This window comes from Marmota flaviventris, chromosome 1 (genome assembly GCF_047511675.1).
Source record: "Marmota flaviventris isolate mMarFla1 chromosome 1, mMarFla1.hap1, whole genome shotgun sequence".
Classification (NCBI taxonomy): domain Eukaryota; kingdom Metazoa; phylum Chordata; class Mammalia; order Rodentia; family Sciuridae; genus Marmota; species Marmota flaviventris.
The window spans coordinates 124,188,827-124,215,980 of record NC_092498.1 but is presented as its reverse complement, the minus strand read 5'-3'; the positions used below and the strand labels follow the sequence as shown (position 1 = coordinate 124,215,980).

The 27,154-nt window shown below is 59.7% G+C and overlaps 3 protein-coding genes across 13 annotated transcripts in view; 2 read left to right on the top strand and 1 right to left on the bottom strand.

Moving 5' to 3' along the window:
• Ep400 (E1A binding protein p400) overlaps positions 1-14,212 on the top strand; it is a 100,899-nt gene extending 86,687 nt beyond the window's left edge. For all 7 annotated transcript variants that reach the window (XM_027952026.2, XM_027952025.2, XM_071615866.1 and 4 more), the window contains 8 exons: positions 3,192-3,399; positions 3,478-3,671; positions 5,025-5,243; positions 6,443-6,638; positions 7,001-7,125; positions 8,554-8,700; positions 11,476-11,553; positions 12,070-14,212. In XM_027952026.2, coding sequence (XP_027807827.2) covers positions 3,192-3,399; positions 3,478-3,671; positions 5,025-5,243; positions 6,443-6,638; positions 7,001-7,125; positions 8,554-8,700; positions 11,476-11,553; positions 12,070-12,342 — 1,440 coding nt within the window. In that variant the 3' untranslated portion in view covers positions 12,343-14,212. The remainder of the gene's footprint in view (positions 1-3,191; positions 3,400-3,477; positions 3,672-5,024; positions 5,244-6,442; positions 6,639-7,000; positions 7,126-8,553; positions 8,701-11,475; positions 11,554-12,069) is intronic.
• A 1,836-nt stretch (positions 14,213-16,048) lies between these two features.
• Ddx51 (DEAD-box helicase 51) lies at positions 16,049-20,462 on the bottom strand. Of its 4 annotated transcripts, XM_027952010.2 has the most exons (15): positions 20,142-20,462; positions 19,942-20,060; positions 19,439-19,589; positions 19,125-19,270; positions 18,968-19,039; positions 18,723-18,829; positions 18,465-18,573; positions 18,232-18,377; positions 17,899-18,097; positions 17,713-17,828; positions 17,519-17,635; positions 17,170-17,271; positions 16,990-17,053; positions 16,757-16,891; positions 16,049-16,548 (listed from the first exon to the last, which is right to left on the bottom strand). In XM_027952010.2, exons 1-15 carry the CDS (start codon positions 20,443-20,445, stop codon positions 16,522-16,524), a joined length of 1,914 nt encoding a protein of 637 aa, XP_027807811.2. In that variant the 5' UTR covers positions 20,446-20,462; the 3' UTR covers positions 16,049-16,521. The 4 variants fall into 4 exon arrangements, with proteins under 4 accessions (XP_027807811.2, XP_027807810.2, XP_071471961.1 ...); XM_027952009.2 differs by having other exon boundaries at positions 19,942-20,462; XM_071615860.1 differs by having other exon boundaries at positions 18,232-18,573.
• Positions 20,463-20,552: 90 nt separating this feature from the next.
• On the top strand, positions 20,553-26,230 carry Noc4l (nucleolar complex associated 4 homolog). Of its 2 annotated transcripts, none has more exons than XM_027952003.2 (15): positions 20,553-20,716; positions 20,841-20,961; positions 21,453-21,559; positions 22,129-22,236; positions 22,476-22,625; positions 22,721-22,820; positions 22,932-22,966; positions 23,395-23,445; positions 23,523-23,634; positions 23,867-23,927; positions 24,116-24,226; positions 24,353-24,513; positions 24,618-24,700; positions 24,983-25,096; positions 25,246-26,230. In XM_027952003.2, exons 1-15 carry the CDS (start codon positions 20,585-20,587, stop codon positions 25,363-25,365), a joined length of 1,566 nt encoding a protein of 521 aa, XP_027807804.2. In that variant the 5' UTR covers positions 20,553-20,584; the 3' UTR covers positions 25,366-26,230. The 2 variants fall into 2 exon arrangements, with proteins under 2 accessions (XP_027807804.2, XP_027807803.2); XM_027952002.2 differs by having other exon boundaries at positions 24,353-24,522.
• Positions 26,231-27,154: the final 924 nt, after the last annotated feature.

Here is a 27,154-nt window from a genome sequence, read left to right as displayed (position 1 = left end):
TGGACTACCAGCCTGATCACACTCTGCAGAACTGCAGACTTGAAACCAAAACACAAGAGAATGTCTCTGCTGCCTTGCTTCAGACAGACCTTCCTTAGAGTACCCAAAGCTTGGGAGCCAAAGATTGATAACAGGTCTCATCAAAACCAAGACTTGCTTCTTGAAAAGTCGTTAAGAGAAAGAAAAGCCAAGCATAGATGGCTAGGACAGGATGCAGACTGAGGATTCCTCACCGTGGTGAGAGCCTGGTGGGCACCGGGAGCAGGGGCCACACCTGTGATCCCAGGCTCAGTGGGCTGAGCAGGAGGACCGCAGGCTCAAGTCCAGCCTCAGCAACTTAGGGAGGCCCTGAGTGCCTCGAAATCAGAAGGGGGTAGGGTCTGGCTTAGTGATAAGTGCCCCTGGCTTCCTGGCCAGACCACAAACAAAACAAAATAAAACATGGCAGAAGATGGAGTGGTCATTCCACCAGGAAGACACGGGCAGCCAGGCAGTCTTAAGAAGAGACTAGGTGTTGATTGTCCCCAGGGAAGGGACAGAGGACCACAGCTGCATCCCGTGCGCCTGCTTCAGTGGAAGATGGGATCGGTTACTGCTCAGGAGATGTGGAAGTGCTCCATGAGGGACCTGAGCGCAGGTGGTTAAGGGGTGTCATGGCTGCCGCCATTGCTGCCCTCTCCCTCCCACAGTTCGGGCACCACCCTCGGACAGTTCTTGCCCTGGGATTTCCCTTGGGGACGTGAGAGCAGAGGCAGAGGCTTTCATGAGAGGGACACACAGCGGGCCACAGTCGTCAGTGCTGAGCTGAGAGAGGGTTGACCTCACAGCCTGGTGACTTGCAGGGGCCGCGTGGGCATCTGCTGGGCTGTGTCGTGGCTGAGTGCCAGGAGCCAGGTATGGCACGAAGGTCCTGCTGAACACACCCCGCTGCAGAGGCCGCGGCACTCCACAGAGGAGAGGTGGGAAACGGGCTCCTAGCGTGCAGCCGGGGCGACTTTGTTTTTCTTTGCTTTGCCATAAACCAATTTAGACTCCGCCATTTCCATAAATAGCAGAAGCTGTTAGGCCTTGGTGCTGGGGCCATTCCTGTGACTAGTTCCACTGTTTGCAGTGATTCTGGGTAGGAAGCCAGAACCATCACGTGTAGAGTTTTATTTTGAAAATATCTACATGTGATATTTTTTAATGTAAATTTTTTTCTTATGTATGACAGCAGAATGCATTACATCTTTTATTACATAGAGCAGTTTTTCATATCTCTGATTGTGTACATAGTATATTAATGTCTTCATACATGTGCTTTGGATAGTAATAATCATCACATTCCACCATCATTAATTACCCCATGCCCCCTCCCTTCCTACATGTGATATTTTAAAATACTGCATAAAGTAGTTTGTTCCCTACATATTTATTTTGAGCAGCTCTTAATATTGGACGAGATACTAATCGAGTATCTCTAACCTGAAAATCCAGAATCTGTAATGTTCCAAAGTCCAGAACTTGGAGCCACACTGGGAAATTCGCACTGAAACTCTTTTTTCATGTACAAGATTATTAACAGTTTTTTATGAAATCACTTTCAAGCCATGTGCATCAGGCATACATGGGACCTAAGTGACCTTGTGTGTAGGGTTGGGTTCCCTCCCCGAGGTCATCGTTGTGTGTGGGTGCTCTAGCTCCCAGAATGCTCTGGCCACACATTCCAGATCAAGGTCCTCGCCCTCGTCCCCAGTGCCTTGGACACGCAGGTGCAGGCACACTTGGCGTGCTGGAGTGTGAGAGGTGCAGAGACCTTGTGGTGGTCCCCAGATTACTGCACCTGGGGAGGCCGGGGCCTGCGGGACACGGCTGTGTTGAGACACGTTTGCCTGCAGAGTGACCGCCAGCGTGGGTGGGGACTGAAGCCTGCTTGTGACGCCCGCCTGAGCTGGGAGCTGGAGGAGGCTGTTTACTCGAGCTGGGACCCAAGGGCAGGAGTGATCCAGGGTGACGCCCGTGTTGAGCAGAGGGCGGAGGTGGCACTGTGGCCACCAGCTCCTCTGGGTTCGCAGTTGAAGGTGGTCTTGCTCTACGAGGTGCAAACCTGCAGGCAGCTTGCAAACTGACTAGACTGAGGGTGCTTGGCGCTTGACAGGAGCAGGGCCTTCCCAGGCTCTCCACAGACAGCATCAAGCACTGCAAGCAGCAGCGTTCCATAAAAAATAGGCTTGGAAGGAGACAAGGCCCCAGGAAGGAGACGAGGCCCAAACTGTGACGTGCTGGTGCGAATATGTCACGAGGAAGCCACTGCTGTGTACAGTCATCATAGTACAATCAAATAAAAAGCGTAGAACCTGGGGAACAGGAAAGGAAGACAAGGCATCAGAGTGAGGGCCCATGGAGGTGGCAATGACCCATACTGACCCGAGTCCCGGGCCTGGCAGGCAGAACCATAATGGTGGGGCTTTCTGTTTTAAAGAAACCAAAACTATAGTGTAAGTGAATGTGGGGACTTGTAGAGATGAGAAGCATGTTCCCAGGAACCGGGGGCAGGAGCCTTTGTGAGTGCACCTCAGTCTCATGGTGGAGGTGGAGGAGAGAGCTAGTGGCCGAGGAGAGGCAGGGCGTGGTCCAGGCGCTGCAGGCAGACATGGCAGGTGTTGGAGAGAAGCTGGGTTCCATGGAGGGCAGAGAGAGGGAAGAGAAGTGTTAGTGCCACTCTTCCCTGGATATCGGGAGGATAAGACGGAATCACACCACAGAGACAGCAGAGGGGACCATGCTGCGGGGAGCTGTGGAGCTTGTCCTTGAGATGGGCAAGCCCGTGCCCCAGAGGCCAAGACAGCCGAGGTGGCTGGCAGAGGGCAGCCTGTACTTGAAGGCGGCTCAGAGGTGGACTGGGAAGGGCAGTGGGGCTGTAGCCTCTGCAGATCGGAGAGTGGCAGGCCGTGGGCCTCACAAGGCTCCTGCAGGGTTATCAGGAACTTGGATGTTCCTGGGGCACAGGGCCCTTTCCACCTGCAGCTGCAGCTGGCCATGAGCAGCACTGCTCTGTGGCTCGAGGCACCATGTCTGGATGCTCTTGGGACCACGCAATACTTGTGTGTGCAGAGAGAACAGCAGAAGGCCCCGCAGGCCTGGGTCTGGAGTCCAGAGCCTCTTTCCGGGTGCCATGTGGAAAGTGGTGAGCTCTGCCTTTGCCTTTCTAGACGTCCGGAGGCTCTGCTCCCGCCCAGGTGGTTCACACACAGCAGCGAGCGGTTGGCTCCCCTGCCACTGCCACCACTGACCTGGTATCCATGGCAACGACCCAGGGCGTCCGAGCAGTCACCTCTGTGACAGCCTCAGCCGTGGTCACTACCAACCTGACCCCTGTGCAGACCCCGACACGGTCTCTGGTGACCCAGGTGTCCCAAGGTAAAGGGGCCTGGTGTTTCTACCCTTGCACACCGCTCAGGGAGCAAGGGCGGAGGTCTGACTCCCGCCTCTGCACAGCCACAGGTGTCCAGCTGCCTGGGAAGACCATCACCCCTGCACACTTCCAGCTTCTCCGGCAGCAGCAGCAGCAGCAGCAGCAGCAGCAGCAACAGCAGCAACAGCAGCAGCAGCAGCAGCCGCCGCCCTCACAGGTGCAGGCTCCACAGGTGCAGGCCCAGGCCCAGATCAAAGCTGTGGGCAAGTTGGCACCGGTGAGCCCTTCCCAGAAAACACACATGCTCTTGCAGTGGGTACCTTGCAGGACCGGAGGCGGGCAGTGTGCCGTGGGTACCACTTCCCACTCAGGGCCACTTTGGCCCACTCCTGTGTGGCTCAGGCAGGCTCCTCAGTGTTCCCTGAGTGCAAGGGCCCATCTTCCCCACTTCCGTCTTGTGCACCCCTCTCCACCCCTCTCCACCCCTCTCCACCAGAGGGTGCCAGTGAGCCGCAGTTTCTGAGACCAGGTGGCTTCTGCAGTCTGCTTTTCCAAGGTGGCGGTGGGAACGCTGATACTCCTGGTCCTTGGCAGTCTGTGTGCCTGTGCCATCATTTATGCAGTGTGCTCGCCCATTTTAGAAGGAAGTGTTATGTCCCTGCCACCAATGGACACTATGAGTGCACACTGGTGAAGGGAGCCAGAGACACAGGAGGCACAGTCAGTGGGGCTGTGACTGCTGTGAGGGTGGTGGTCATGCCAGCTGAGGCCTTGTCCCAGGTGCTGGGAGGGCAGGAAGTGCAGTGCCTGGTGTTCCTGCTACAGCTCAGTGTGCTCCAGAGCCCTCGTGGCCACCAGGGTGCCTGTCATGCTCCCTGGAGAGCTGTGCTGCCCATAAGGCAAAGTTTCAGTCGACACGCAGTGAGGTGTAGCGTTTGCCCCTCCGTCACCACACTTGCTTCTCGGGTCTGACCTTGCATGGCCTGGCTGCTGCATTGCTGTCCCTGCAGCAGGTTCCCCTGGACAGGGCTGCATTAGAGAGTTTCCTTGCCCAGGGGTCCTTGGGCCCAGCAGAGGCAAGTTGTCCAGTGCCCTAGGCCCCAGGGTCTGGCCTCTGAGACACCTGTGTGCCAAGAACTCTTGTTCACCTGGTGTCGGGCGGGAGCCCCACCCATTCTCCTGCCCCTGTCGCTTCTCACCGTGCCCTACTGTAGCAACTGCAGAACCCCTTCTGTGTCTGGCGAGCCCACAGACGTCCGACATTCTGCACGTCTCTGTGAAGTGCTCCTTGAGACGTTTGTTTCTCAAAATGTTTTTAGAACTCACGTTTCATATCGTATTTTGATATTGCTGCTTCTGTTAACAAATTACTGCTAATTATTTAACTCATTTACTAGTCAGTACATTTGGGTGCTAAATATTTGACATGTTTGAGAGATAACAACCTAGAAATTCTGCTGTGGATTCTCTAATCTGTCAAGTATGCTTGGTGCAAGGCTGATTGTGAGCAGGAGGCTGTGATTCAGGGACAGCTGCCCTCTGCACATCTGCACACGAGCACCTTGGTGCTGGGCAGAGGCAGGGGGACCTGCGTCGGGACGTCACACAGCGTGCCTTATTTGGGTTTCAGGAACACATCATCAAGATGCAGAAGCAGAAAGTGCAGCTGCCCCCACAGCCCCCACCACCACAGGCCCAGCCTGGGCCCCCCCAGCCGCCAGCACAGGTGCAAGTGCCGCCTCCACAGCCCCCGCAGCAGCAGAGCCCCCAGCTCACCACGGTCACAGCCCCACGGCCCGGGGCTTTGCTCACAGGCACCACTGTGGCCAACCTCCAAGTGGCCCGGCTTGTAAGTTCCAGCTTGTATGCACCTTCTGAGAGCAGCGTCTCCGTGCTTCTGGGGGCTGCGGCCGCCTGCTGGGATGCTGGGTGTCGTGGCAGCTTCGCAGGGAGCCGGGGAGAGATCAGTCCCTCGAGTGTTGGCCTCCTGGGAGAGGGTGAGACCCTGCCCACGTGACACTTTCCGACAGCGGTACTCCCCAGGACCGACTGTCCCCAGACTCTCTGGGACTGCGTGGTGGAGACTGAGCAGTGGTCTGTGAGCAATGAGGCCAGACACAACGTGTGGCTGTCTCCCTGCTGTGGAGGGCAGGGCCGAGGGTAGCATGGCTGGAGCACAGTGCTGCACGTGGTGTGGGACGCGGCCAGGCCCCATGACCAGCTCCAGTGGGCAGGAGACCACTGCAGGGAGAGCTCCGACGGCAGGATGCAGCGGGGTGTGGGGCACAAAGAGCCAGCACTGTTGGGTGGCGGGAACCCCCTGGGGGCCAGGCGCTGCCTGGGCTTCAGGTCCTTCCTGGCCTGGTACCCAGACTCCCCAAGGCAGGGAGAGGTGGCTCACGTGGACTGCACGTGGGCTGAGTGCCTGTCACGCCCCGGCTGGTTAGTCTCTGACCTCAAGTGTGCCTGCCGCTTAACGCAGCGAGGAGGGACGGCCGTGAGGAAGCGCCGTGTAGGGGCGCATGTGTTCCAGGAGGATAGGGGAGTGGTGGAGGGTGAAGCAGCTTCCAAGGGGACGAGGGGCAAGTGGCGGGACTCCCTGGAGGGCTGCCCGCTGGTCTCTGCGTTGGTGCAGAGGTGGTTCTGGGCACCTCTTCTCCAGTTTCTTACACATATAAAAGGACCGATTTCCATTTCTGTCTTCTATGACATCCTTTAAGGAAAGCGGTGTGTAGTAGCAGGGTGGGGGTCCCCAGGCGCAGGTGGTGTGGTGGCGGCCTTCAGGTGGGGGGCAGGGCAGAGATGGGGCCCAGCATGGTTTGGTAGCTGGGGAGGTGCAGGAGGCGGCAGAGAGCCTCACGTGAGAGTGGGCAGCCTGGCCTTACAGTCCCGCCCCTGCAGCTGGGGGCACCCTGCTGCCCTCTAGTGCTGCCCTCCAGCCATGTTACCAGCCCCACTGGTTTTCTTGGGAGGTGACTTCTTGAGGAATGATGTTGGAAAAGACACACATCCTGGACTTCTCCGGACTCTCCTGTTCTTCCCGTTTAGACCCGGGTTCCAACTTCCCAGCTGCAGGCCCAAGGGCAGATGCAAACACAGACACCGCAGCCAGCTCAGGTGGCCTTGGCGAAGCCTCCGGTGGTGTCTGTCCCAGCAGCCGTGGTCTCTTCGCCGGGCGTCACGACTTTGCCCATGAACGTCGCGGGCATCAGCGTGGCAATTGGGCAGCCACAGAAAGCAGCAGGTGCCTGCCTTGCAGCCCTCCCCTCTGCTGGACGCTGTGTGCAGTGAGCCTTTGCTGGCCAAGATGGCCGCAGCCCTGCCCTGCCCTGTCCCTGGAGCCCTTTGCACACAGGCCGTGTTGTGGATGCAGTTTCCTCAGAGCGTCCCTGGTCTGCTGGGTCCTCAGTCTAACTGAACACTCGCGGTCTGAAGTTTCACCATGGTGTGAATGGGACCTAGGCATGCAGAGGCATCTGAGTATCTGGGGCTGGCTGGCTGTCACAGCTACAGGCTCGACGTTTCCTGCAGGGACAGTCAGTCTGAGCAGACCAGCGTGAGTGGGGCCCTGGCCCCAACCGACTCACAGGCCGCATTGTCTTGCAGGACAGACCGTCGTGGCCCAGCCCGTGCATGTGCAGCAGCTGCTGAAGCTCAAGCAACAGGCCGTGCAACAGCAGAAGGCCATTCAGCCGCAGGTCGCCCAGAGCCAGGGTGCTGTCCCACAGAAGGTACGGCCTGCTCTTGAGAGCCCCAGAGGGCACGCAGCTCCCAGGGGCACCAGCACGCAGTCTCACCACCACTGCCTCTCAGGGAACACGCTGTGTAGTATTGGTCTGAGGATGCAGCCTGGAAGGGACCTGGGGGACTTGTGAGGATGGGTGGGCCTGAGCCAGGATGCTGGCCAGCTGTGCAGCCATATGAAGCCATGTGACTGAGGACCCTGAAGGGCTCGCTGTTGGTGCTCTCCTGGCTCCTGGGGAGGATGTTTGAGGGAGGAGCCTGTTGTGAGTGGGGAGCCTGGGGGCAGAAGTGGTAGCTGAGGGAAGTTCACAGGGCACCTGGAACTTCATTGGTGGCCCTCGTGCATGGCAAGGGCAGTGCCGCTGTGTCCCTAGCCTGTAGGTGCCTCTGCTGGCGCGAGCCACGGGCCTGGTGTGTGCTGTTCTCTGGGCAGAAGTGTGGGCACGAGGCCTCAGCAGAGCCGGGCTAGGCCGAGTTCTGCAGGCATCTGGGGCTGATCCCAAACAGCCCATTTTTAGGAGGATGAGGAGGACTTGCCCAGAGTGGCAGAGCTGGTGAAAGGAGGCAGGTCAGCTCTGACCGCAGGGGCCGCAGCTGGGCTAGGGGCGCTGAGGCCTGCTGTGAGGCAGGGGGCAGAAGACAAGGCAGAACTGTCCCTGGAGCCTCGGGCAGTGAGCACAGAGTCCAAGAGGAGGGGCTTGCAGGAAATAGGATCTGCAGGGGCACAGGTGGCTGGACAGGTGTCTTCCTATGTGGCACTAGGCATAGCTGTCATTATAGGGCAGGGTGTGTCCCAGATCAAGGCCGGTTGCTTATTCTTGCTTTCCTGCAGTGTTCTCTCTCCTGGGGCACAGGTTGGAGAAAAGCATGGTGCTCAGAGCCACCTTCCCAGTCTCAGGAGAAGGAGAGCTGTGTAGTCGGTAGAGGTGGCCTCCCTGGGTGCCCAGAGCAGCCAGCTGGCTGGTATGCAGTCTCAGGCCTGGCTCCCACTGGAAGGAGGCAGACCACAGGCTGCACCTCCAGAGTGGCTTATGTTCTCTTGGTAGAGAGAACTGGAAATGAGAATCACTATGCGCAGATCGGGCACACGGGTCGTCACCTCTTGTACTAAATGCTTTCGGGTTGTCTGCTGGATTCTTAAATTAGCCTTGAGAAACTGGTCAAGTTCAGTTACCCACACAAGGGTGTCCACACACCAGGTCCCTGTGGAGGTTGGCAGGTGACTCCCAGCCTGGCTGCAAGGAGGGCAGGCCTCCATTTCAGTCCAGGGACTGCAGGAAGCAGGGGCCAGTGGCACTGTGGGCTTTGTCTAGGAGGAGTGTGCTGTGAAGGCCATGTCCTACAGGGAAGGTACAGCAGGGTCTGAGTAGCCAGCACTGGTCCAGGGTCTGATCCAGGTCATCTGTTCCCTCCAGCTGGCAGCGCAGCAGATGGCCACTCAGGGCCCACAGCAGAAGGTCACCTACGCTGCCCAGCCGGCCCTTAAGACCCAGTTTCTGACCACGCCCATCTCTCAGGCCCAGAAGCTGGCTGGGACACAGCAGGTGCAGACCCAGATTCAGGTGAGCAGGGAACAGAGGGTGTGGTGGGCTCTGGGGTTGCTGGGCAGGTGCAGGCCAGCTGTGCTACAGGAGTCTCTGGAGGGAGGTCTGGGCTCCTCGTAGGCAGTGCACAGTGGGCCCCTGGGCCTGCAGGTGGCGGTGGATGGGTGGGTGCCTCCTGGGGTCAGCCTTGCCATCGCTCAGCCCTCTTGGCAGTGGTCTCCTCCCCGTGAGGCCTGTTGTTGGCTGGTCTGTCTTGCATGCTGGATGTCAGCCTGCAGTTCCTGAGCCACACAGACTGTCCTGCACAGCATGCTCAGTTCAGGTCCTCACACTGGACTTCACGGCCTCCCCCTTCCTGGCCAGCACTGAAGACGCTGCCCAGAGGACATGGAGCTCTCTCTTTCCTCCACCCTCGTGGTTTGCTCTCTTGCTTTGGTCTTTAGTCCTCTTTTCACACGTGATACCACAGAAGAAAGGGCTGGCTTAATTGCCATGAGATGCCACTGCTTATTGAGCGGTCCCAGCCGTGCCTGGACCTGTGGTGCCCTCACCCGAGCCATGTGGGTCTGCCTGCACTCCAGGTGGGCCGTGCCTCCCGGCCCTGAAGGCACAGTCCACAGCCTTGGCTGTCCTTGGAGCTTTGCCCTTCCCTTGTGGTCTCAGCCGTCCAGCAGGTCCATCACCGCCCAGCCCCTGCCACAGCTTTGTGGAGTCCTATTCGCTCTGAGATGCAGGCTGACGTCTGCACACCCAAGCTTCAGGTTCTCCAGCGGAGAGGCCGCTCGCTGCCCATGTCTTCTGAAATGCTTTTGTCACATTTCCTCCTGGCTCTCAGAGGCCTTGCAGCTGTGTTGGGTGACGGAGCCGTACTTTCTGGTGTTTTTGTACAGAGTCTGCTGCCTTTTTTTGGTACCAGGGATTGAACTTGGGGGCCCTCAGCCACTGAGCCACACCCAGCCTGTTTTGTACTTTAGAGACAGGCTCTCACTGAGTTGCTTAGCGCCTCATTTCTGAAGCTGGCTTTGAACTCGCCATCCTCTGCCTCCCGAGCTGCTGGGGTCACAGGCGTGCGTCTGCTTTTTAAGTTTCATCTTCATACATTTTTGTACAAAAGAACTTTTTTTTCTGTTTTTTTAATTGTTTTTTGTTACATGAAGGAAAATTCTGTTCTTTTCTGGTTTGCTAGGACTTTCTGCACCTTTTACCCTGGGTTCCTGTCCGTATCTCCCTGTCCCCTCCTGGGTGCCTCCAAAGACTCCGGGCTTAGGGGCTTGCTGTGCAGGTGCAAGGGTGTCCGCCAGGCCTGCCCCAGTTGCTGCCCAGCTCCAGACTCTGGGTCCTGGCTGCGCTGGGCAGTTTCATGGCGAGGTCTGACCCAGACTGCGCAGGGCTATGTCTTTGGTTTTAGACTTTCCTTTTACACCTTCCCGCTTCTACTCGCAGCCATCCTGCACTTCCTCTTAGTGCTGCAGATGGATTCGGGGAACAGCGTGCAGCCGAGGGGGTGCTGCCGTTGTCCAGGCCTCGCGGGCAGGCAGGCCCTGGCTCTCAGGCGCCTGTCCCTTCTGTTGGAACTTGTCTGCTGCTCTTCCTTCCCCACCTCTCCCTCTTTTGGCCTTACCTTTTCTTGTTTTGTTTTTGCCCCTCTATTCGTCTGAAAGTTGCAGGCTGGTGACGTTCTTGTAGAGCTCCTAGGTGGTCACCTGAGATCCCACATGCTCCCATGCCATCAGTGACCCTGCCCTGTGCTCCAGCAGCAGCCCCTGCACACTGTGCTCCACCTGCACTCGACACTGTGCCTGAGGTGCCTCTCCTCCACCGGAGGGTGCCCTTGGACTTCTCGTTAATGTTTGGAAATGCCTACTTTTCTCCTGCTCCCAGAAGGGATTTGCTTAATACAGAATTCCAGGCTGGCACTGATTTTCCTGGCACACTTGCTTTGCTGCACTTGGCCCTGGCATCAGGCAGCTGCTCTGGTCATGCGTGCACACACCACCCTGTTCCTCTGACACATGTGCGGAGCTTCCCGCCTGGACTGGGCTCTCCTGGGCCGTGCTGGTCTGGATGCTGCTTCTGCCCATGTCCCCTTCCAGTCTCCCAGCCTCTGCTCTGTCCCGTGGCCTCCTGCGTTCTGAGTAGTGTCTCCCACTCTGCTCGGCTACTGGGTTTTCTGTGGTCAGGTCTAATCTGCTCTTCAGCTTGTCGGAGTTTCACTTGGTTGTTTCTCACGTTCAGAACCCCACGTCTATATGGTGTCATGGTCCCTGTCCTCAGGCTGCACTGTGAGAGCCCCGCTGAGGCCAGGCGGCATCTGGCTTGAGTTGCCGCCTTGGGTGCCACATGGCTTTAGAGTCATTTTTTTCCTTGCCAACTTTTTTCAAAGTCTTCGAGGCTTCTTTGTGGCCTGTCACCTCTGCTGGGCTCCTGTGGGCATGTCAGGACCTTCCCCTGGCTGTGGCGCCAGGTGGGTGTGTCTCGGGTAGCACCCAGGAGCACACCTGGGACGCGCTGTCTCGCGTCCTCGGTCTCAGTGGCCGGGTAAGAGCTGAGAGGGAGCAGGCACTGTGCTGCTGCCTGCAATCCTAGGGCTCAGGAGGCTGAGGCAGGAGGGTGGCAAGCTCTAGGCCAGCCTCAGCCACTGAGCCAGACCTTAGGATGCAGGGGTGGGGTACTGCTTGATGGTAGAGTACTGGCTTCAATCCCAGGACAAACAGCACCAAGACGGAGGAGAGGGAGGAAGTGTCCATGCACGTGTTCTGAACTCTGTGTCAGCCTCTTCTGTTTTGTCAAAAGGTCGCCAAACTCCCTCAGGTGGTGCAGCAGCAGGCACCCGTGGCCAGCATCCAGCAGGTCGCCTCCGCCGCTCAGCAGGTAGGACTGCAGACGCAGGCCGCCTGACCCTGGCGTCTGAGATGCTGGGATCTGTGGCTTCTCCCTGAGGAAGCAGAGTGCTGATGACTAGGGGCTGACTGCCCAGCACAGTGCTCCGGCCTGCTTCTCGCAGGGCGTCCTGCACAGCACGGGCTGCACTGTGCTCAGGACGGGGCTCTGCAGCGTCCTAGGCTCCCTGGTCCCACAAGAGGAGTCTGCATCCCACAATGTCTGGGGGAAGTCCTGGTGTCCCCTGGCTGACATGGACCTGGTGCTGTCCTGCTGCTCTCTTTCAAGGGGGCCAGCATGCCCAGTTTAAAGCAGTATTTACATTTCAGGGTGGTTCAAGCTGCAGGCAGCCAGGCCCCGCCCATGCCTTTCCTCCCCGAGACTGGGGAGGCCCTGTTTCCACCTGCTCCTGCTCTGCCAGAGAGCACAGGGGCCTGCCCTGGGCTTGGCTGTCCTGCTGGGTGACGTGTGCACTCTGCTGACAGTGCTTTCTGGCTCTCGGCACAGGCCTCTCCGCAGACTGTGACACTCACACAGGCCACGGCGGCAGGGCAGCAGGTGCAGATGATCCCCGCGGTGACTGCCACGGCCCAGGTGGTACAGCAGAAGCTCATGCAGCAGCAGGTGGTGACCACGGCCTCGGCGCCACTCCAGACCCCAGGAGGCCCGAGCCCAGCACAGGTGCCAGCCAGCTCAGACAGCCCGAGCCAGCAGCCCAAGCTGCAGATGAGGGTCCCGGCCGTGAGGCTGAAGACGCCCACCAAGCCCCCCTGCCAGTAGGCCACCAGCAGGTTCACCTGCAGAGCATGTGCTCGAGCAGTTGTGTTCAGGGAGCGTCCTCACAAGCACCCCTCCTGCCACGCAGCTGGCTGAAGAGCCGTGGCGGCGATGATTCCTGGTGTCTCGCCTCTCGTGTCCCCCAGAGCAATAGTACTTTTTTTGAAAGCCACTCAGCCTGGTTGTTGGTGTCTGGTACTTTGCACGTCCAAGGAGTTGGGGGCCCGTGTGGTGTCAGCGGCTGGCGCCTGTCTCGGCACTGCCACTGCAGCCTGGCTCACCCGCTCAGCTGGAACGCGCCTGTGGTCCGCGGAAAGGAAAAAGGGCTCTGGAGTCCATGCTCCAGGTGGGCTTTGCACTCCAATCTCCCCTGGTGAGTGTGAGTGGGCTGACTCTGAGGGGGCAGGTCTGGCCCTGTTGCCCATCTCCATGCACAGGACATGAGGGGGCAGCCACCATGACCCAACTTCCGCTCAGAGTGGCAGTGTGGCCTCCCCAGCCTGTCCCCATGCTGCTGGCTCCCATTTGAAGGGGCTCTGACCGTCCCCCACTGTGGACAATGCTCATGTCTGGACTTGGTGCGCCTGACAGCTCGGGCAGCTGTGCGACTCGAGCTGGCCTGGTCTGGTCAGGGGCATCCTTTCCTGTGAGAGCCTCTCTGTGCCTCCAGGTTCCTCATCGTCTTGAGGTCCATCTGCCATCAGGCCTGCTGTAGCTCCGCCAGGCTCTGGAGGGGCCCTGCACTGAGGGGGGCATTCCAGGGGGCAGGTGCCCCTCAGGGCCTGAGGGGCTGGTGAGGGCTCCACGCCTGGTGCTGCCGCAACAGGAGCACAGGCCCGCGGCGCCCTCTGTGCCCTTGGATCTGCCTGTGTCACGACGTCTTGCCCTGCAGTGGCCTTTGCCACCAGTGTGGCGCACGCAGAGCTCCCATGTGCAGTTGCGTCTGGACACCCCACCACTGTGTCTGTCCAGTGCCCACCTGGGGGCCGACTGGTGAGCACTGATGAGGAACCTGGAAGGGAGTCAGCACCACACACTAGAGAAGCAGGGCTTGAGTGTCCAGCTCACCGGATGCTTCGGACCCAGCGCTGGGGCCTGCGTGCTCGTCAGCAGGCCTGGCATCGGCCAGGTGTGTCTGGCCAGCAGTGCGCCCTCGCAGGCCCTGCACTCCCTGGCTCCTCACTCCTGACCCCGCAGGACTGCGAAGGTCTGGCTGCGCTGGTCTTCCTTGTCCTTCCTCCTGTGCTGTGGCCTCTCTTCAGACCTGACTGCCCAGCATAGTGCTCCGTCCATCTGCGGCCCCGGGGAGAGCATGGGCCCCCTCAGAGCTGCTGAGAGAGCGGGCCTGGGATCTGGGGTGCAGTGTGGACCCTGCTGCTGCTCAGTGTCAGCCTCTTGTCTCTGGTGGGCCTCCACAGTGAGCCTGGCCACAACATGTGGTCAGAGGTGACTTTCTTGCCACCCCATCAATGGCATCGGCTGCCCCACCAGCTGTAGGCCTAGTGCATGGGGGGACACCATGCCTCCTGTGCTCGGCTGCGGCCCTGCCTCTGGCGGGGGGGGGGCGGGCGGCAGCCTTCTCTGTGCCAGTTGTGATTCGGAGTTCAGAAGGCAGAGTGTGCAGCTCACGGCCCAGACTGCCACTCCACCTGGCCCCTGGAGGACGGACCTAGTCAAGAGTCGCCGGGTCACTCTGATGAGGCTGGGCTTCCCTGACTGCTGGCCCTACAGGCATGTGTGCTGACTGGCAGCAGGTAGAACAAGACAAACTGTAAATACTTTGTTAACACAAGCATTTGTACTTGAAGAGTAGGACCTTAGAGGGCATGGATGTCCTGCCAGACAGATGGCATAATAAAGTGACCTTTTTATATGTTTCTGTCTCGGTTTTCATAGAAGAGCAGTGTTTAAATTAAAGTCAGATGTTGGCTGTGTTTTTCACAGCACAAAGTTGCTGCTGTGGGTACCAGTGTGTGCCAGTTCCTCCTGAGACGTGGCGCCTGGCAGTGGGCACTTGGCCCTCTTGCGCTCGGGGCCTTGCTGATGGTCCCTCTAGCCAGCGCCCCGTGGCTGCTGTCCCTCCTGTTGCTCTTGGACTTTTTTCCTTTTCTTAGAGACAAAAGCTTTCAAGTTTTAATAAAAAGCAGGCAGGAAGCCGAGGGGCAGTCCTGGTGCCCTTCCTTCAACACAGGAACAGGCACCCTGCCTTGCAGACCCCTGCTCCAGAGCGCACCCTCCCAGGCAGGAAGGGGCACAGGCTCTGTGCACCAGGAGCTGTGGGCCAGCAACAGCCCAGTGGGTCCTGCACCCAGCTATCAGGCTGGTCTTCCAAGGTAATGGCCCTGTCCCCTACCTGAGCACCTGTGTAGCTCCATGCCTCACCAGCCATGTGCCATGGGCCTGCAACTCCTCCCCAGACCCCTCTGCCCTCTCCAGACGGTCGAGTCCCTTGTCATAGTTGTCAACGGAAAAGAGCTCTGTGGAGGGTGCCAGTCCCTGGTCAGGTTACGTTCATGTGGCCTGGAGCTAAGCTGCACACTGGGTGGGGCTGGGGCCATAGGCTCGGGAGGGCAGCACCTCAGCCCTGCAGCCAGCACGCTGGCGGCTTCTGCTCAGATGTCACTCACCGGATTTCGGCAGTAAGCCTCTCTCTGGGCTGTGCCCCAGGCCTCTACTGAGAGGGCGGCTCTCCAGCCTCCACCAGGAGCCCCTCCCTCCCCTGTTTTGGCTGCCCCTGCTGCCCTGGTATGAGGGTGGCCAGGGAAGCTTTTCTCAGCACAGATCTGAGAAGGTGCCCCCTGCCAAGGACTGGGCTGCTGCCATGGAGGATCCTGCAGACAGACTGGTTTGTCACCTGCCTGCTGCCCCACCTCTATGCCTCCTGCCCTCCACCCCACGGCCTTCTATCTCAACTGCTTTTGGAAGCCCCCTCACCACACCCATCAGACCCCCAGCTTCCTCAGCCTACACTGCTTGCAAGTGCTGTTGGCCTGGCCTGCAGGTGAGGTGGGTCTGTCTCCCTGGTCAGCAGGGCTCCCTGGAAAGGACCCCCACCTTTTTTTACCCCCAGGACTGAGGGTTGAACCCAGGGGTGCTCTACCACTGAGCTACACCCCAGCCCTTTGATATTTTAAGACAGTCTCAGTAAGTTCCCCTGACAGGCCTTGAACTTGTCAGCCTCCTGAGCAGCTGGGCTCACAGGTGTGGCCACCACAACACCAGCTGTCCATTTGCATTTTAATCACCTACTAGAAGTAGAAAGCCAACATCTGGCCTCAAGGAACTCAGTCCTGGTGGTCAGTACGAGGAAGTGAAGGGCAGGTACTGGCCAAGGAAGGTGTGGCATGGACGTGCTATGTTGGGGGAGTCAGGCAGCAGGGATTTTCTGGATGACTGGGGAAGAAGAGTGTTGAAAGCACAGGAACAGCATGTGCATGCAGGTAGCAGGACAAGTATAGCCCACCTGGGAGGCAGGGCCCGGTCAGAGGATGGCAGGAGTCCTTCCCAAGCCCAGGGCCCCAGGGCCACCCAGGGCGGAGCCTGCCTCCTGTGCAGACTGCTCTTCCGGTGTGCCCCGCCAAGCAGAGGGGCAGGAGCTCCCAGGGGGGAACACCATCTTGGCGGCACTGGAGCCCTGGGCAGGGTACTCCAGGCCCTGCACTGTCACTCATACCACATCATGTGTTCTTCAAATGAATTAATTAGTAGCTGTTTTTTAAAAATTTATTATCATGAAATTTCTAAAAGGCTTCTCATAAACAGAGGTGCTTCTGAATCTCCTATCCCACTCAGGACCCCACTGCTTTGGGTCTGCCCTGGGCCGGGTGGTGGCCAAGCATCAATCAGCATGAGGCTCAGGTCTCCTGGCCGGGCTGCCTCCCATCTGGTCACACAGCAGGGCTGCCCAGGAGGTGGGACGCTGATGTCAGAAGCATGACATCTGGCATTGTCTGAGGGGACCCCCCAGCCCTCAGGCAAGCACACCACAGGTTCCAGCAGCACCACAGGGCTCGAGACCAGCTTGCCCCAGGATGTGGTACACAGCCTTAGTCACGGGTCCCGACCTGGCAGACCCAGCTGAGCTCCGGGCTGCCCAGCACAGGAGCCATGGGGGAGAGGGCTGTGTCACTCCTGCTGCTTCAGGAACCTGGGGTGGTCAGGAACAGAGATGCGCCCAGCAGCCTAGGCCACCTTCTGTTTCTGCTCCTCCTGTGGGAGAGAGAAGGGGGCTTGAAGTGAGCATTCCCAGCCCCCTGGACCCTTAGAGAACGGGAGCTTGCTCAGCAAGCATCACCGCTGGCCTTGGGCCAGGAGCTCGAGGGCCAGGTGTCAGGCCCCTGCTTCTGGCTCTTGTCCACACCGTGACTACTCTAGAATGAGGCTGACTTGCAGGACCGCTGGCCCCGGCAGACCTCACCTTGATGGTCTTCTCCAGCTGGGACAAGGCTTCCTCGTACTGAGGAACCATCGGCTGCAGCAGCTCACTGGGGATCTCATGCCTCGATAGCTCAGGTGCCCCAGCTTCAGCCAGCATCCGGAGGAACCGCCTCTCCTACAGGGAAGGGGCCTCGTGTGGGAGGGTCTCAACCCGCCCCAGAACCCTCTGCGGCAACAGCCTCCCCAGTGTCCCACAGAGACGCACCACCTCACCTGCACCTTGAGGAGCAGCGTGAAGGCCTGTCCAGTTCTCCCAGCTCGAGCCGTCCTCCCCACCCTAAAATCACACAAATGTACGGGAACAGTGGCTTCTCCCTGGTCACCCCCCACCCGTCCCACACCCAGGAGCTCACAAGCCTGGAAGCCCAAGTGGCCACTGCTGCCAGCCCTCACCGGTGCACGTAGGTCCTCAGGTACTGGGGGGCATCGTAGTTGATCACCAGCTCCACACCCTGCACATCGATGCCACGGGCGGTGGCATCAGTGCTGATGAGGCTGAAAGCACACAGCCCTGTGGTCCTGCCCAGCAGCAATAGGGACCCCCAGCCTGAAACCCAGCTGAGCCAGAAGCAGGGACGCCTACAGCCATGACCACCGCACTAAAGGGAAACCCCAGGCCTTTTCGGAAATGTACCCCAGACTCAGGAGCACAGTTTCCAGGAAGAAGCACCCTTCGGTAGGCCCAGGGTGACAGCTGGGTCAAGCACCCCAACTCCACAGGCAGCCCCCTCCCTGTACTCACAGCTGGATCTTGCCCTGTTCGAAGTGCTTCAAGATTTTCCTCCGCTGGCCAGGCCCGTAGCGGGAGGAAAACTCGGCCACGTTCACACCCCCAAAAGCTTGCGCCAGTAGGAAGAGCCTATGCAGAGAGGAAGCTGCAGGCCGGGGCCGGGGCCGGAGCCCAGCTCACCAGCTACACACTCCCACCCTGCTCACCTGTGAGAGTGCTCTCGGGAGTTGGTGAAGCACAGGGCCCTGGAGACGCTCGTCCTGAGGACCAAGTGCAGGACGGCCAGTGGCTTGGAGCTGAGGCTGCAGGGCACGTAGTGGTGCTGCGGAAGACAGCAGGTGGGCAGAAGCCCTGGGTCTGGCACCACCCACCCCTCTTACCCCCTCACTTACTGTGAGCCCCATAGGAAAGGTGTATTTCCCCCCCGAGTCCCCGTCTGTCTCCACATCCCTGTCTTGGGGGCCCCTGTGCGTCAGCCCCGTGGAGAAGAGCCGGGGCTGGTAGAGGCCGAGCCGCTGCAACTTCTCAGGGTTCTGGGTCAGGGTAGCTGAGAATAGCAGCTTCTGCAAAGGCATCTGGGGGCGGCAGGTGCTGGAAAGAAGAGGGTGTCAGTAGGACAGGTTCCTCACAGGTCCCAGTGCACACGAACACCATCGAGGAGTACATGGCCTTCCCTCAGCATGCAAGCGTGGAGGAAAGGGGTCAGCCCCAGCACAACAGGATACCTGGCGGCAGTCACTGCCTGGGGCTGCCTTCTCTGGAGTAGGGCACAGGGGTCTGCAGGGCCCTCACTGTGGAAGGCCGCGGCTACCACCCGTGGCAGCCAAGACTGGTGCATGCTGTCTATCATGCGGTCAGCCTCGTCAACTACCTGCAGGCAAAACCATGTTGGCTGGCAGAAATTCCTTGCCAGGTCCATCCTCAGCAAGGAGTCCGGGCCTCCCGGCAGGCAGCCTACCAAAAAACGGAGCTGCTGAAGGTTAAATCCTGGGGTCTGGTCAATGTGGTCCACCAGGCGGCCAGGTGTGGCCACCACGATGTCAGCCAGGCAGCGGTAGCCGTCTGTTCTACAAACAAGAGTGGCTCACAAGGGAAGCACCATGCAGGGCCTTCTGATGGCAAGCACAGACCACCTCATGCACATAGCATTGACCCCCACCCAACACGGGTGGGCAGAGCAGAGACCCCCAGAGAGCCCACTACCCACAGAACCTACGTCTTTTGGACAAGGCTCTCCTGTTCTTTAGCCAAAGACTTCTGTCCAGTAACCAGGGCAACCCGCAGAGGTGTGGCGTCTGTGTAGACGTTGAACACTTTGCTCACCTACAAGGGAGGTCTGCCATTGGCCTGGGGGCAAGCTGGCCCTCCAGGACAGTGCCAAGGACTCTGGCTGAGCACCACACACCCAGCAGGTCAGCTCAGGCTGGGGGCATAGGCTTACAGGTATTGGGGTCTATGTACCTGCTGGGCCAGCTCCTTGGTGGGCAACACCACCAGTGCACGCACCTGGCAGACCACTCGGTGCATCAGGGCCTGCAGGGAGGATGGGCTGCCTGTCAGCAGAGCCGGCTCCCTGCCATCCACCCCTGACCAGAAAACGAGGCAAAGTGACACCCACCTGCACCACAGGAATGACAAAGGCCAATGTCTTCCCACTGCCCGTTGGGGCAGAAACACAGAGGTCACTCGGTTGGTAGCCACCTCTGCTCACCAGGAACCCACTGGCCACACTCTCCAGGAGGGCAGGAATCACAGCTGCCTGGACTGGACAGGGAGCACATCAAGTTGACTCTCCCAGAGCACCTCTGCTCAAAGACAGCAACAGGCCAGGAGGAACCACAAGCCCCATGCCCACGCACACCAGAGGGCCTCTCACAGGTGGGGTGCTGTGAGGGGTGCCCCAGCCCTGTCTGCTGGCCCAGGGAAGGGCACCTGGAAAGTAAGCCGAGATGCCATGTGCACGCAGCTGCTTCTGCAGGTCAGGATGCACCTCGGGGATGTTCTCGATGGGAACAAGATCCTCAATGACATTCTTCCTGACAAAGCTTGGCTTAGCCAGCCATGCTGGCAGGAAAGGCTGGACCTACCCCAAATGCAATAAAGACCACAATTTACCAGAGCCCTCTGGACCCACAAGGTAGAAACCTTTTGTCCAGTCTCAGCTTTTCCCCAGCCACTGTCCCGGCTGCCTTCAAACACGAAAGTGGGTTCCAGCAGACCCACCTCTGGCCACAACCACCTGACTCCATCCGCGGCTGCGCCCAGGGCCCCTCGACCAGAACTCGAGTCCTTCCCGCCTAAGGGCCAGCGCGGGCCTCTGCCCAGCGCACACCCCAGCAGCTCTGCACGTCCCCACCGGACTTCTCACCACCGCTCCCGGCTCCGGCAGGGGAACGGGGCGCGCGGAACCGCAGCCGGCCCCCTCGGCTGCTCACCTTCGGCGTCTTCCTCCTCGCGAAGCCCCCCAGCACCGGGCCGGGGGACGGGCACCCAGCCTCCTGCTGCGGAGACTCGGCGTGCGCACTGCGCTGTTCGGGCGCCGCCTCGCTGGTCCCTGCGCCGCACACTCGCCAGTCAGCCCCGCCGCCGGCCGGGGAGCGAGGCCCCGCGACCCTCGCGCCCACCACCGGCGCACCTGCGTCCTCGCTCTCGTCCGCGCCCTCGCCCAGCTCTCGGCGCCGCTTTGTCAGCCGCGCGTCCGGACTCCGGCTCGCCCGCCGCCGCCGCCGGGGCCGCCGCCGCCGCCGCCTGCCAGCCGCCTCCGCGCACCGTGCGTCCGCCTGGACGGGCGCGGGCTCCCGCTGTTGCTGCTGCCGCTCGCGGGCCCGGCACTGCAGACGCTCGAGCAGCACGCGGGCCCGGCCGCCCGCCCCGACCTCCGCCGCCCAGGCCTCCGCCGCCCCGGGGCCCGGGTACCGCGCTACGTGGAACAGCGCCATCGCCCCAGCCACCTCTTCCTGGCGCGCGGCGGTGACGTCACGAGGGCGCCGCGGGCGCGCCGGCGGGACGTCACGGGCGCGTCGGGTGTCGTCACCAACGCGCCGGCGCCGGCCCTGTTCCCCGCGCGGCCGGTAAAGCATGGAGATGGAAGGGGAGGCCGAGCGCGGGCGGCCCTGCGATCCCCGCCGCGCGCTAGGCCGCCTGGTGCAGGCGGTGCTGTCCAGCCGCGGCGAAGCCAACGCCGTGTTCGACATCCTGGCCGCACTGCAGGTGGCGGGCGCTGTGGGGCGGCGGAGGGCCGGGCCGGGGTGGCGGAAGCCGGGGCGGGCGGAGGGCCGGGGCGGCCGAGGGCCAGCGGCGCGGCTCACCCGGGCGCGGCCCACCTCCCCCGCAGTCCGAGGACCAGGAGGAGGTCCAGGAAGCAGTCCGCGCATGCAGCCGACTTTTTGGGGCTTTGCTGGAGCGGGGTGAGCTGTACGTGGGCCAGCTGCCCTCTGAGGACACGGTCATGGCAGGTGAGCGGCCAGGCCTCGGCTCCAGCATGGATCGGAGGGAGGCCTCGTCACGTGGGATGAGACCCCCAGCCTGTCACAGGGCGTGCACTTTTCGCGGAGGAGGCCCCGGCCAGCTTGAGGATTCTCTTGGTGGTTGCTCGGGTAGAAAGATGCCCCTGGCGATGTCTGACTGGACGCGGCCAAGGAGTGACGTCCATACTCGGCTGTGTAGTTCGATGCCAGCCATCAGTTGCAATTGGGGCTGAGTCCCAATATTTGGGGCAGCCACGTTTTGGGGCCAAGTGAGGGGAAGAGATAGTGCCATGCCCCTGGGATCCTGGTTGGGGCAGTGCTAGAGGTGACCTTCTTCCCCCCTTTGCAGAAACCAGAGAATGGCTGGTCCTTGCTTGGGTCTGGGGGCCCAAGTGGCTGTTTTCACCAGTAGTGATAGAGGGCATGGGAGGGTGGGGCTGTGCCAGGGCTGCAGTATGACACCCTAACCTTCCCTGCAGGGTCCCAGGGAGCCATGCGCAAGTACAAGGTGTGGATGAGACACCGATATTGCAGCTGCTGCAATCGCCTGGGGGAGCTCTTGGCCCACCCTGCCTTCCAGGTCAAGGTGAGGCTCTGTCTCAGGGTTTGCTTTCTCTGTCTGTTTCCTGCACTCGACCCAGCCTTCTAGGCTCTCCGTCCATAAAGCAAGGGTCCTGGGCTGTGGATGTGGAGTTCTCTTTCCAGGCTGTCTCAGTGAGGTTGCTTTCTAACCAGATGCAGTTCTGCTGTTCCTGTCCCCTCACATGTGCCTGTTTCATAGTGTTTGGCCCCAAGGGTGCTGAGTGTGTAGTTCTGGTTTTAGAGCTGGGCCCTGTTCTGCATCTGGCCTCTTACTCTTGAGTTTCCACTTAGGTTGTGAGGTTTACTGTGGCACCCTCCTTACCAGATGCCAGGATGTGGACCTGGCCTGTGTGTGCCCCCCGGCCCAGACCTTGCCAGGAACTCTGTACCTACTTATCTTAATGAAGTCATATCACCTGCCTTGTGGGTGGGTGTGGAGGTCCAGAACCATGGCTGGCAATGAGCAGAGCAAGACCAGGCGGGGTCACCTTTCCCTCATACCTCCTGGCAGCCCTAGGCCTGGCTGTGAGGGGCTCAGGGGCTGGTGTAAGCTCTGCCTCCCATGCTTTCCAGGAGCTGGCCCTTGGGACACTTATGAAGTTTGTACAGCTGGAAGGAACACACCCCCTGGAGCAGCCCAAGTGGGAAGGCCATTACCTGTTCCCCCGCACACTTTTCAGGGTGAGTAGCTGATGGGTCCAGGGGCCCCCAGGAGTGGGCTACCTGAGCAGGTGGCTGTGGGATGGGAGGTGTGATATTCCTGCCTCATTCTACATTGTGGGGTTAGTGAGACTCCTGAGTGTCCCTTGGCTATGGAGAGGAGTTTGGTGTGGCATGGGGCTTGGTGAGGCTGAAGTATCCTGTCTGGTGGTACTGGGACTGGGTGGGGACAGAGGCGTCACCCTGCCTGTTTCCCCCAGGCAGTGGTGAGAGGCCTGGTCTCACCTGCAGAGGACCACAGCCTGCTCCTCTCCCAGTTCCGGGAGTACCTGGAGTTTGACGACATTCGCTACCATACAATGCAGGCTGCCTCAGATGCCGTGGCTCAGGTCACCAACCAGCAGCCTGAGGTGAGTGGCTGGGTCTGATTTGCCTGTGTCCTGGTGCCTCCTGGGGTTGGGGCAGGGAGGATGTGGTACCTGATGCTCAGGCCAGATCTCTGCAGCCGTCCGTCATCTTCTGGAACAATGCTTTTACTCTGCTGAGCTCCGTGAGCCTGCCTCGCCAGGAGCACGATCTCTCCAGCTTCTATGTGAAGCATGCAGGTGAGTGTCCAAGGCAGCAGGAGCACCAGGGCACAGACCCTGGTGGGAGGGCCAGCAGAGCAGGGCCTTTTGCCTGCGTGCTGAATGGTCTGGGCCTTGTCCTTTTTGCAGAGCTGTCAGACAAGTGGAAGGTCACTCATTTGAGGGTAAGATATTTTGGTGGTGTGGACAGTCTTCCCTGATAGTACTTCCTGGCTATAGGCAGTGCATGCTTGTGCCTCACACTGTCCCCTGAGCCATCTCCGCCTGTCACCTTATGGCTGGCTTTAGCCTTCAAGTCTTTCTTTTCTTCACACTGTGAGGAACATGCTTATCTTTCTTGTGCTGACATTTTCTCCCCAGCATATTTGAGCCCTAGTGCTACAAAACCCATTCTGAGGTTCTCAAGTTCAAGGATTTGGGAGGTTCCCAACTGAATGTGGGTGGGAAGTGGGCAGGGGGCTGGCTGCAGCCTGGGGTGCAGGCAAGAAGGCAGAGGGCTGGCTACAGGCTGGGGGGCAGGAAGAGGGCAGAGGGCTGGCTACAGGCTGGGGGGCAGGTGGCGGGGTACGTGTGCAGCCTGGTCCCGTTGCAGGAGCACAGGAGAGCATTCCAGGCCATGTGGCTCAGCTTCCTTAAGCACAAGGTAGGGCCTGGTGGGGTGGGGTGCCCTCATTGTGATGGGGGTGGGCTGGCCGCACCTGACCTGCATTGCTGCCCCAGCTGCCCCTCAGCCTGTACAAGAAGGTGCTCCTGGTGATGCACGACTCCATCCTCCCCCACCTGGCCCAGCCTACCCTCATGATCGACTTCCTCACCAGTGCCTGTGATGTGGGTGAGTGGCCCTGCTTAGAAGTGGGGTCTGAATTTGGGGTGTGCTGGTCATGAAAGTCCAGTCACTCCTGGTTCGTCCTTTCATGTGGCCTCAGGCAGTGGCCAGCAGTTGGGTAGCCTCTAGCTGTGCAGCTGCTGGGTTCCTGCTGCAAGCCAGGACAGTGGGGGTGGGCAGCTGCCTGGGAGCAGCACCCCCTAAATGGGTGAGAGTTTCACCTCTCTGTCTTTTGCAGGGGGTGCCATCAGCCTTTTGGCCTTGAATGGACTTTTTATCCTGATTCACAAGCACAATTTGTAAGTAGCAGTCTGGGGGATTAGACCTTCCCCTTGCTTTCAGGCTTGATGTACCTCTTTGCTGACATGTCTCTTCTTGAGGGTCAGGATAGTGGAGGGAGCCCCCAGGACCTGCCCAGGGATGGAGGGGCTGAAACCATGATTCCCTGGGGATCTAGCTCACTCCTGTGTGGCCCTGTGTCCCCCAGGGAATACCCCGACTTCTACCGGAAGCTCTACGGCCTCCTGGACCCGTCTGTCTTCCATGTCAAGTACCGAGCCCGCTTCTTCCACTTGGCTGACCTCTTCCTGTCATCCTCGTGAGTGTCCAGAAGCACTGGCCTGGCCTCAGAGCAGCCTGGCCCTATGTAGCTCTGGTGCTGCCGCCTGGGGCAGGGAGGGGCAGGTGGCTGGCCCTGGTGGCTCATGCCCCACTCCCCACCCAGCCATCTCCCTGCATACCTGGTGGCTGCCTTCGCCAAGCGCCTAGCCCGCCTGGCCCTGACGGCACCCCCAGAGGCCCTGCTCATGGTCCTGCCCTTCATCTGCAACCTGCTGCGCAGGCACCCTGCCTGCCGTGTGCTGGTGCACCGCCCGCAAAGCCCTGGTGAGTCAGGTTAGAGCGGCCTCAGGGATGTCAGGGAGGACCCTTTCCTGTGCCCACTGCCCCAGAGAGCCCAGACAGCCTCAAATCCTGGATCTTATTCCTAGAGATGGACAGTGATCCCTATGACCCTGAGGAGGAGGACCCGGCCAAGAGCCGAGCCCTGGAGAGCTGCCTCTGGGAGCTGCAGGTGGGTGCCTGGGCCTCGGAGGACACTGTGTGGCCTTGTGCCCCGTCACCTGGGTTGCTTGGGGAGCCTGTTCCCTCAGGCTGCTGCTCTGTCCCTGATGAGAGCTGCACTGTGACAGCCTTGGGTCCTCCCTTGCTCAGGGCTCTGCAGGCCTGAGCGCTCAACACTCCTACCCATGTGGGGCTGGCCCCACAAAGGCCCTGGATGGGGAGCACACATGTGGGGTGCGTGGCAGGGGTTGCTGAAGCTGTGGTGTCAGTGACAGCCACGTGCCCTTCCTAGACTCTCCAGCAGCACTACCACCCTGAGGTGTCCAGAGCCGCCAGCGTCATCAATCAGGTGCTGTCTGTTGCAGAGGTCAGCATTGCGCCCCTCCTGGAGCTCTCTGCCTACGAGGTGAGGAGGATTGTGGGACCCCCAAGCACGAGCCCTGCGCTGGTGTCTGTTCTTACAGGGCTTTGAGCAGGACCTGACGAAGCCAGAGTAGGAGTGGGGGGCCCAGGGACCACCGAGCATGAGCCCAGGCCTACTTTCTGTCCTTACAGGTCTTTGAGCAGGACCTCAAGAGGAAGGGGCCCAAGCCAGTGCCCCTGGAATTCATCCCAGCTCAAGGCCTGCTGGGCCGGCGGGACGACCTCTGTGCCCAATTCTTCACACTTAGCTGACCCTGGCTGCCATCTGCTCCCACGCCAATAAATAATTTTGTAGGAGAGAATATCTAGGCAGAGTAGGCCCTGCCAGGTGGGAGGGGGCAGCCTGGTGGGGGTGCCGAGGGGCCTCCAGGCAGCTGGTAGTACGGGTGTGCTGTGTACACCCCACAGGGGGCAGGTGCCTCTGCCTCCCACTGCATAAGACCAGGCAGGGCCAGCAGTTTCTTTGTGGCCTGGTGAGTCATGATGGGAGGATCATGTGTACATATCTGCGGTCAGTGTTCCTCTTCGCATTCAGAGGATGCTGGGGTGTTCTGTTGTCTTTGTTTTTGTTTTTTGGTCCTGAGGATTGAATCCAGGGGTTCACTCTCACTGAGCCACATTCCCAGCCCTTTTTAATTTTTATTTTAAGACAGGGTCCCACTAAGTTGACCAGCTGGCCTTGAACTTGCCATCCTCCTATCAGCCTCCCAAGTTGCTGGGATCATAGGCATGACCACTGTACGCAGGTCAGAGGATGCTTTTTTCCTGGGAGCCACCGGCATTGCAGGGACACGGCAGAGTCCCAGCGGCATGTGTCTGCACCCCACTCCCCATCTGAGGCTAGCCTGTTCCTCCAGGTGGCTGGAAGTCAGCATTCTCATGTACCAGGACCCACTTACACCAGAGGAGTCTAGTTGTCCGTTGAGGACAGCAGCCTCAGGTTTTCTCTTGAAGATCCAATTTTCATGACAGGTGCCGTGGCACATGCCTATGATCCTCTGTAGCTCAGGAGGCTGAGGCAGGAGGATCCAAGTTCAAGACAAGCCTCAGCAACTTACCAAGGCCCTAAGCAATTTAACAAGACCCTGTCTCAAAAAATAAAAAGGGCTGAGCTGTAGGTCAGTGGCAAAGTGTTTGTTTTGTTTTATGTTGGGGGTTGAGCCCAGGAATGCTTCACCACTGAGCCACATCCACAGCCATCATTTATATTTTGTTTTGAGACAGGGCCTCACTAAGTTGCTGAGGCTGGCTTTGAACTCATGATCCTCTTGCCTCAGACTCCCAAGCCCCTGGGATTGCAGGCACCCAGCATTGACAGAGCTCTTGCCTAGCTTACGTGAGCAAAAGAGAAATCTAGTTGTGAAAGACAGGAGAAGCAGCAAGGCTGAGGTGTGGGCTCTGGCAGGGACTGGCCAGTGTGGGAGAGTGAAGCCCCCTGGCTGGGCCTTCCTCCTTCCCGGCTGCCCAGGGCCCCTGCACAGCCCCAAGGGCACAGGAGCTTCCCACACAACTTCTCATGGTTGCAGTTCTCTACGGAGCTGCTTTGTGGGCAAGACTGGTCCAAGGGCTCTGAGGGTCCTGCAGGGACTTCAGGAAGCACCTGTGAGATGGAGGTGGCCCTCCCCCTATGTGACCTATCACTCTGAACCACACTTCACTTTGCAGTTCTGCCCTCGGCCTTGACACCAGCTGCACCTGCTGTAACCCCTTCCCTCTGTTGCCCCATTATCCAGGCCTGTTCTAGACATGAACACCCTGCTCTGTCACAGCGCAGGTGCTGAGCACCTTTGGGTACTTTGCACCACCTGGTCAGAACTGTCCTCCACTCATGGATGGGTTGCCCCCTTGCCCTGGGGGCTTGTTTGTGGGACTGGCTACATGGGCCTCAGCAGCCTTGCAGTCGGAGGGCTGGCACTTTGAGCCCTCCCGAGACGACTCCTGGGTCCTTGGCACACTGGCTGAGATACCAGTGAGACCAGTTAGAACTGAACTTTATAAATCATAGCCTCCTGGGTGTCTACAGGTCCTCCCTGTGCATAGA

Coding starts and splice junctions, on each gene's coding strand:
- Ddx51 (XM_071615859.1), bottom strand. CDS start 20,445: ATGGCGCTGTTCCACGTAGCGCGGTACCCGGGCCCCGGGGCGGCGGAG. Junction 17,829..17,898: donor CCTTTCCTATGGGGCTCACA/GTAAGTGAGGGG, acceptor TGTCTTCCGCAG/CACCACTACGTGCCCTGCAG. Junction 16,892..16,989: donor CGCTGCTCCTCAAGGTGCAG/GTGAGGTGGTGC, acceptor CCTTCCCTGTAG/GAGAGGCGGTTCCTCCGGAT.
- Noc4l (XM_027952002.2), top strand. CDS start 20,585: ATGGAGATGGAAGGGGAGGCCGAGCGCGGGCGGCCCTGCGATCCCCGC. Junction 20,717..20,840: donor ACATCCTGGCCGCACTGCAG/GTGGCGGGCGCT, acceptor CCTCCCCCGCAG/TCCGAGGACCAGGAGGAGGT. Junction 22,626..22,720: donor TCACCAACCAGCAGCCTGAG/GTGAGTGGCTGG, acceptor AGATCTCTGCAG/CCGTCCGTCATCTTCTGGAA.